Genomic DNA, 9,570 nt, shown 5'->3' on the forward strand with positions numbered 1-9,570 from the left:
GGTGTCTTTGCTCCACCTACTCTTGGCTCCGTTTGGACTAGGACAGCAGTGCCTGGAGGAGCAGCAGCAAAGGCCAACCAAGGTTGCCTGGCGGAGGCAGCTGCACACTGCTGGGTAGGGTGGAGCAGAGTTTCTTCCCAGTGGGCAGGAAGTTGTTTTCTAGGACTTATCATGGTGATAGTGAGAGTGGTAGGAGGAGGCTAATGGTCCTGTGGTTCTTCCCAAACCTAGACACCCCTACTGAGTACTCAGAAGGCCCTAGCTGAAGGGTTAAAAACTAAAAATAAACAAAAGCCCAGATAGCAATAACAAGAAGAAGAACAACAAAACAAACTCTTTAGATTCCCAGCTTTATACTAGCCCACCTGACTTTATACTTTTCTCATTTCTGACCAAAAACTTCCTGTACACATTGGAAGGAATCTCTAACAAACTATAAAGAGATTGCTATAGCTAAGTTAACCTTGACTTACCCACATTAACAAAGAAGATTAACATATAATCTGAACATTTCTCTTTGCCTTTGGATTATATTTCTTCATTTGCTTTTTTTTTGTTTTTTTTGCAATCAGATATGCTCCATATTATATTTGTGTAGCAAATCACTAATATTTTTTAGTTTCAAAATAGACTATTTGCATAGTGAGGCAGCAATACACACACACACACTCTCTCTCTCACACACATGATCATAACAGGGATTTACTTCACTAAACATTATTCATAATATGTATAATTCACAGGCTGGTAATGGGTATCTAGACTATAGCTGAAGTTTTGTGTTTTAAGCATTTGACTCCAGTAGGCCTCTATGCAATAAGCTTGCTTGGACAAGTATAAGTAGGATTGATGGTTATTTATAATATTTGATTTTAAGAATAAGCAAGAATATTGTATGTTACGTATCTGCTCTTCTAATACCATAAGCTTCCTCATTCATGACTGATTTCTCCTGGTTAAGGATTGATCTCATTTTGTTATTTATCTAGTAAGTGAAAATCCTCTCCTGTAAGTTGGCCTATTTTAATCAGCATTTCAGATCACGATCTTCTAGACAGGAGAGAACAAAGTGTTCTGATTGAACTAGATGCTGGGTAGGAATGAGGATGATGCTGAAAAAAGTAAATTCTACTCTAAGCCGGTCATTGCGATAGGCCCTAATGAATGAGAAATTGTCCCTTGTCTCAACAGGGGGGACAATTCCCAAAGAGCAGGGAAGACAGGCACAAATACATGTATGGGGGAACAATGTTAAAGCAGAGGTCAGTACACTGGGAGAATAGTTAAGGGAATAGGAATGGTACCAAAGCACTTTTCCCAAGGAAATAAATTGACATTAAAACATGTTTTAATAACCATCCAATATGAATGGGGGAAGGACCATGCTTTATTTATCCTGGCTCCATCTCCAGAAATTTAGTGTCTTTGACATGGTAGACACTATTGATTATGAGATAATCTGAAGTGGTGTCACAGTTTTCCCCAAAGCCAGATCTGAATATAGCTGTTTGCCCCTGAAAATTTGGAGGCTTTAAGTGCATGTGTTATTTTAACAGAGCCACAAAAGGCTCACCCAAGGATCACCAGGCACATTCTTCCAGATGTCCTGGAAAGCCATTAGAACAGACTGGAGGGCTGGACTCAGACTCATTCCTCTGACTCTTCTTCCATCATTAGCAGACACTAGAAACACTGAATCTACTGCTTTCATCCAAGAAACACTTCAGCTATTCCCAGTGTTCTTCACATATTCCTTAGGTTTTCTACTTATCAGTTCCTTTGCTTATGCCTTTATGTATATCTTGAATATTCTTTCATATCCTCTCAGCTTAAATGGATCCTCCCCACCTTTGAAGGCATATTTTACAATCTACCTTTCCATGAAGATCGTCCTTATCGCTCTAGACAGTAATGACCTGTTCCATCTCTGACCTCAAAGTCTACCTACTGCTTATTATACCAAGCACTGTCTATGATGCCTCATTTGTTCAACGTTTTAAAATGCAAGCCATGTGTTAGACCATGTATCTTCCCCGACTGAATGGCAAGGGGCATTAGTGTGACTAATCCATGTTAGATTCCCAAAATGATAGGCCAGTTCATGGATAGTTCTTACAAATACATAGGCTGCTGTACCTCAGGAGACAAGAAACCCTTGGGACTACTGGTCTTTATATTTCTTGACACAAAATACCTGAACTGAGAATAAAAGTCATAGCTTCTTGTTAGCTGTTGTCACTCAGACACTTAAAGAAGAAGGTAAAATCAATCCATCTCTACTCCTGAAGTGATGAGGTTAGGAGAAAGAAGAGATACTCACCTACAGTCTTCAGGAGGAAAAAGGTGAGCTTCAGAATTATGATGTTCATATTATAAGTATATTAAAATGTGTTCTGAAATCAATTCCCGATTGTCCCCATGGGTTCTCGAGCTGCATGTTTGAGGCCACTGAGTCACAGAAGTTTAGGGAAGAGGCCATAGGCATCCATCTCAGACTCATTTATGCATTGTCCAGTCACCTTACCTAAGTATCTTGTGTCTAATATATGAATTAATCTGTGAAACCACCTGCTTTAAAAATATATTTACAAATATATTTATGTGAATCTTATAATATATAAAATACATTCACAGTTATTGTCTCATTTAATTTGCACAACAATCCTTTGAAGTATTTATTATTTTTTACAGATTAAAATATGAAGTTCAGAGAGACTTTATGAGTCAAAGGTTGCACTGTAAATCTTAGAAATGAAAATGATACTGCATCTTATAACTCAGGGTTCATGGTCTTTCTGTTACCTCTGTACTAATGGTTTCTTTCTTTAAAATGGGACAATTCAGATTTGAAAGATTTAGGGAAAAAAATCACATTCTAGACTTCTGTTGTCCAGTAATATAGCCACTAGCCATAGGTGGCTACTGAGCATTTGAAATCTGGCCGGGTATAAAATACACTATGGATTTCAAAGATTTGTATAATAAAATAACGTAAAATATCTCATTATTTTTAAAATATGAATTATATGTTGAAAGATAACATTTTGCATGTACAGTTGGCCTGTGTGTCTGTGGGTTCCACATCTGTGGATTCAACCAACGGCAAATGGAAGATTTTTTTTTAATGGGTGGTTATATCTGTACTGAATATGTACAGACATTTTTCTTGTTATTCCCTGAACAATATACTAAAAGAAATATTTACATAGCATTTACATTATATTAGGTATTATAAGTAATCTAGAGATGATTTAAAGTATACAAAAGGATGTGCTTAGGTTATATAAAAATACGACACCATTTTAAATCAGGGACTTGAGCATTCAGGGATTTTGGTATCTGAAGGGGTCCAGGAACCAGTCTCCTATGGATATCAAGGACTGAACTGAGTTAAACAAAACATACTAGTAAAATGTATTTTATCTTTTTATTCTGACTTTTTACAAAATGAACTTCTAGGATGTTTTAAATTGCCCGTGTGTCTGCATTATATGTCTATTGGGCAATGCTGATCTAGCATTTACCTTTGCAAAATACTTTCAATAGTCATAGTTTTAATAATACTGTGAGATGCATTGAAATGTTTAAAAACACTTTTCTTATGATTTTAAATTGCTAAAAACCACCTGAGTCCTGAATGAGGTCTGAATCAATGTAGTAGATTATTTTGGTCAGAAATACAACCTCATAAATTTGTATCCCTAGGCTAGTCAAGTTTACTGTTTATCGGTTGGTTAAATAAAGTAGATGCTGGTTATCACTGCTTACTTTTGTGCGGACTAAGATGGAATGTGTATAATTTTTCTTCCTACAAATGCAAAAACAGAATACAATTTGTTGCAATAATCTATTTGACATGCACATTACACTGCCATGGAATCTCTGAGTTTTCAAATAGGTGGCAAAATACTGAAATGTAAAATTGTACAGTTTCTATTCTTCATCTGAGAAGGCTTTCCTTGAGAAGATGTCTTCAAAGATGGGCTTTACGTAATCAGGTAATGCTTTCTGCCACAAAATGAATCAGAGAGAAAAGTTTAGAGAAGGAAACAAGAAAGAAGATTGATGACTTCAGCTCTAGGAAAAAATAACCGAAAATAGTGCCTCTCAAATGTTAATGCACTCACAAATCATGTGAGAATCCCACTAAAATGTAGATCCTTACTCAGCAGGTGTGAGGTAGGGCCTGAGACTGTGCATTGCTAAAAAAAATCTCTGAGTGATACTGCTACTACTGGTTCATAGACCACACTGTGTAGCACGAACCTAAACCACAGAAATGTTTTAGAAAGTGAGAACACAGGAAAAAGAAACCTCACAGGCTTGAGAAGAGGGAAGAACAGTGCAGGACACTAGAATAAAACAAGGAACATGAGCAGAATAAGACATTTTACTTGGAGAGGGAGCCCAGTAGGAATTAGGAGGCATGCAGGAGAATTAAATATAAGAGAGGTCAGTGTGTTTGTAACACTCAGGACAGATTTTAAAACATGCTTTAAAAAACCGATGATATTAAAGACAAAAAACTGAGCATATAGGTTTTTTGAACATTACTTCGATAAGCCTCTGTGACTAGACTACACACAGGCATACTAACTGGTAAGGAGTAATGGGAAAGGAAGACTCCGGGTATTTCTGTAACAGGCAAAGAGCAATTGGACATTCACTTTTGCACATGATCCTCCATCTCCATCATTTAGGATGAGAGAAGAGCAGATACAGAAGACACAGGTTCTGAAGAATGGGGAAGCCTGCTCGGAGAATAGCTGTTCAGTGCTCATGCAGCTTATTTGTTTTAAACTGTGAGAAGGATTTGGGAAATAAGGAGTCACCTACATCCTGGGAACTCAAGCTGCCGACGGAAGTTTGGCTTGTCCTATTACAGCAGTAATATATTGGAAACAAGAAGACATGAACAGCTTATTAAATAGCCAGGTAGCTGGGCAGAATGAGAAAATGCAACCCTAGACAATTGAGCCATTTGGTCAAATATGAGAGTCTGGAGTGAGCTCTGGGAGAGGCCCAACGCTAAATAAGGGGTCAGCTTTTTCAGAGATAAGGCCATGATTGACCCCAGAATAGACGATTCCAAGATGTGTGCTATGTGGGAGCCTCTAAGTGGCAACACAAACATCTGGGTTGTTTGCATTGCCAGTAGTGGCAGCACTAGTGTGTTATATTGGACTCCATGGCCTTGGCGAGAGACGTAGCCTTAGCCTGGAGGATGGCCAGAGATCCAGAAGGTAGAAACAGTTTTGGGAAGTCTGCCATTCTACTATCATCCAGCTTTTTACTCAAGTGTAAGAATAAACTTCCCACCTGGAAATCAATGTATGATTAGATTAAAAATAGAACAAACACACAAATGAAAATATAGTTTTCTAAAATACATTCTGAGCCATGCTTGTGCTATAAAGTGTTTTTAAAAAGTGTGCAGTTGGCCTATCACCAAGTAAGTTTGATAAATATTGTATTTATATAGTCCTTCAGGAGGACTGAGGCATCCTCCAGTTACAAAACCAGTTTAACTATGTAATTCAGGATGTCTGAAGTCATATGATCCTCAGATACGTATTTAATGTAACACCTTTTAACATCTCCCTGGAATTATTCTTTTGCTGAACACCCTTGGAAACCTTGATGTGGAAAATTATAATTCACCTTAACAGTAGATACCTTCTCTATAGGAAATCCTGGAGGAAGAGTCAGCCTTTGGCAAATGTGTCACTAGCAAAAGTATTCTCATAGTCCTCAGCCTCTTGTTTATGCACCTACTTAACTAATTTGCTTTAAGAAACTGTGGAGTCCTAATTAGGGAAGGGGAGTCAGGCTGGTGGGAGCAGGGAAAAGCAAAAGAGAAAGCAGATGAGCTACAAGTCTGCCTTTCTTCATGGCCCAGGACACACAGCCCTCCTGCACAAATAACTCACAGTCTTCCTGCACCCAACTATCACCAGACACCTGCAAATTAGCTCCCTGCAACCTTGGTGTTATCAGTACTGCACAAAGCCCTCTTCAACAAACAGCATAAATACCATCCTATAAAATTTTCAGCAAGCCTTTGTTTCTTTGCAGTCAGCTTCTGCTGACTAGCTCGTTGTCTCCCTGGCAACATATTTTCCTACTTTCTCTAATTAGTCTGTCTTCCTTTACCTACAACTGTCTTGCTGAATTCTTTTACTCCGGTGGCTGGCATTTCTCCACAACAGAAATCCCCTGGTTTTAAGCATTAGTCTTTTCTCTAACTCTGGAGTAAAATGTTCTGTCGTTTGCTAAGATAATTTGTTCCACTGGAGGGTATGGAAAAGTGTGTTTATGGTTTCTAAAATCTATGGGTAGGTAGACGCTTACCGACTCCATTTCATCTGAGTGTTCACTTTTTGGTTTTCATAACACAAAGTCAGTGTTTTCACAAATAGAAAACACTGATATTTGTTTTCTATAGAAACAAACACTGATAGAATTTGACTTTTTCTCTCTCATCTCCACAGATTTCTCGGAGAAGAATGGGTATAAAAAACCATTCCACAGTGACTGAGTTTCTTCTTTCAGGATTAACTGAACAAGCAGAGCTTCAGCTGCCCCTCTTCTGCCTCTTCTTAGGAATTTATACAGTTACTGTGGTGGGAAACCTCAGCATGATCTCAATTATTAGGCTGAATCGTCAACTTCATACCCCCATGTACTATTTCCTGAGTAGTTTGTCTTTTTTAGATTTCTGCTATTCTTCTGTCATTACCCCTAAAATGCTATCAGGGTTTTTATGCAGAGATAGATCCATCTCCTATTCTGGATGCATGATTCAGCTGTTTTTTTTCTGTGTTTGTGTTATTTCTGAATGCTACATGCTGGCAGCCATGGCCTACGATCGCTACGTGGCCATCTGCAGCCCACTGCTCTACAAGGTCATCATGTCCCCTAGGGTCTGTTCTCTGCTGGTGGCTGCTGTCTTCTCAGTAGGTTTCACTGATGCTGTGATCCATGGAGGTTGTATACTCAGGTTGTCTTTCTGTGGATCAAACATCATTAAACATTATTTCTGTGACATTGTCCCTCTTCTTAAACTCTCCTGCTCCAGCACTTATATTGATGAGCTTTTGATTTTTGTCATTGGTGGATTTAACATGGTGGCCACAAGCCTAACAATCATCATTTCATATGCTTTTATCCTCACCAGCATCCTGCGCATCCACTCTAAAAAGGGCAGGTGCAAAGCCTTTAGCACCTGTAGCTCCCACCTGACAGCTGTTCTTATATTTTATGGGTCTCTGATGTCCATGTATCTCAAACCCGCTTCTAGCAGTTCACTCACCCAGGAGAAAGTATCCTCGGTATTTTATACCACTGTGATTTCCATGTTGAATCCCTTGATATATAGTCTGAGGAACAATGAAGTAAAAAATGCTCTGATGAAACTTTTAAGAAGAAAAATATCTTTATCTCCAGGATAAATATGCTCTTTATTAAGATCTATTTCTGTATTCATAATCATGATTATATGTATATATTTATACCTTGACTATTTAAAAGTAATTTGAGGGCCAGGCACGGTGACTTACGCCTGTAATCCCAGCACTTTGGGAGGCCGAGTTGGGTGGATCACGAGGTCCAGTGTTCAAGACCAGCCTGGCCAAGATGATGAAACCCCATCACTATTAAAATTACAAAAAAATTAGCAAGGCATGGTGGTGGGCACCTGTAATCCCACCTACTTGGGAGGCTGAGGCAGAAGAATTGCTTGAACTCGGGTGGCGGAGGTTGCAGTGAGCCGAGATCGCACCATTGCACTCCAGCCTGGGTGACAAGAGTGAAAGTCTGTCTCAAAAAAAAAAAAAAAGTAATTTGAAATCAGATGAAATTATATATATTTAGATTAGTAAATATATGCACAGATAATTACATTAATAACATGTAAAACAACATATATGAAAGTGAAAAGTAAAAAATATTTTAAATTTAAAGTTAATACCTTTGCTGGGATTGAACAACAATTTTTATCTTTAGTTTCCTGAATCCAAGCCCAAAAGGAAATCATCATCATGGTGTACTGCATAGTCATGTCAGAAGAAAACCACACCTAATTTCAAAAAAAATTGAGCAGCGTGATGGAAATTATTACAACAATTTTGTAATAACTGTGGGAGAATTTTTCTTGATTGTTTCTTATAAAGGGCTTCTTGAAAGCCAGTATTGTCTTACAGTGTAATGCAATGAAGAAGATTCAACAAAGGACTAAGCTAATATGGTCTCAGTATTTGGCAGCTGTTGATCCAAAAATAAGATTTAACAATGACTAGATGAAGAGATGATGTTTATAACCTTATTAAAATGTCTTGTTTTTTTTCAGCATGACCAGTATATGTGCAGTATTTTGTAACTTTCTGTTTGTTTCTTTTGAGTTGGTATTTTCTTTGTAAGCTGTAACTAGGTGTCTTTAATTTCCTCCACATGTTTTGAGATAAAGATAATGAAAAAGCTTATGATTTTTAAGAATGAACCCATACAGTGAACCAAGATAGTATGCTGTATGGGGAATGTGATGTATTAGCTAATTCATTTGTTCAGCATATGCTTATCATGGACACCATGTGCCAGGCACTGTTCTGAGTGTTGGAATATTATGGTGAATATGATAGACAAGGTATCTCTTTACTTTTAGGGGGTGAAAAAGATGATAGATAATACAGAGGTAGTTCAGTGAACAAACATAATTATAGACATAGATAAGTCCTTTGGAAAAAATGAGTTATGTAATTTTCAGTGGTTCAAATTCTACTCTCAATAGAGCTCTTTGAAGAAAGGACATTTGAAATGAAACCTAAATGAAGAAAAGGGTACAGTTATGCAGAAACCAGAAAGGCAGCGGCAAGTACAAAGTCGAAGGCTGGAACAAACTTGGCCATATTCAAGAAACAGAGAAGGCAGTATGGCAGACAGTCAGTGAGAGAGGGAGAAAAGGAACCAAAGGAGGTTGGATAAGTAGGCAAACTCTAGATCACTTAGGGAGTTTTAATTCTATCCTAAGTACAATGAGAAACAATTGGAATGTTTCAAAAGCAGAGCGATGTAATCTGTTTTACATTTGAAAAATATCTTCTGGTTACTGATTAGAAAATAGATAGATATTTATGTGTGTGTATGTTTGTGGGAAGGGTTAGATAGGGAAAGATAGTGCTATTGGCCAGAGTGGAAGCAGAGAGGGTACTTTTGATGCTGTTAAACTTATTTTGGCAAGAAACAATGTGATTTTAGTTCCAGGAATAGCAGTAGAAATAAAAAAAATAGATTCAAGACACATTTCTGACTGTGAATAAATAAGATTTGCTGTTGAATTGAAAGTGTGATGCTTGAGGATGATATATTTTAATAAAGTTAAAATAAAAATTTCAAAATAAGGAAAATATAAACAATAAAAGTGAGTCAAGACCAGTCAAAATAAAAACACAGATGGATCATAAAATCCAAAATAGTTGCAATGTTTGATCTTCATATCTGTCTGAGTTTCCAAGTAGCCAAAATTAACATAAATATAATAGTAGAGTTATACAGTTTTCAATGTATGTTAAACAA

The 9,570-nt window shown here is 37.4% G+C and overlaps 1 protein-coding gene across 1 annotated transcript; it reads left to right on the plus strand.

Moving 5' to 3' along the window:
- The first annotated feature begins 2,252 nt into the window (after positions 1-2,252).
- OR8D4 (olfactory receptor family 8 subfamily D member 4) lies at positions 2,253-9,302 on the plus strand. The gene is made up of 2 exons (XM_004052318.5): positions 2,253-2,343; positions 6,492-9,302. The coding sequence occupies exon 2, from the start codon at positions 6,507-6,509 to the stop codon at positions 7,449-7,451; it is 945 nt and encodes a 314-aa protein (XP_004052366.3). The 5' UTR covers positions 2,253-2,343; positions 6,492-6,506; the 3' UTR covers positions 7,452-9,302.
- The last annotated feature ends 268 nt before the right edge of the window (positions 9,303-9,570 follow it).

This window comes from Gorilla gorilla, chromosome 9, assembly GCF_029281585.2.
Source record: "Gorilla gorilla gorilla isolate KB3781 chromosome 9, NHGRI_mGorGor1-v2.1_pri, whole genome shotgun sequence".
Taxonomy (NCBI): domain Eukaryota; kingdom Metazoa; phylum Chordata; class Mammalia; order Primates; family Hominidae; genus Gorilla; species Gorilla gorilla.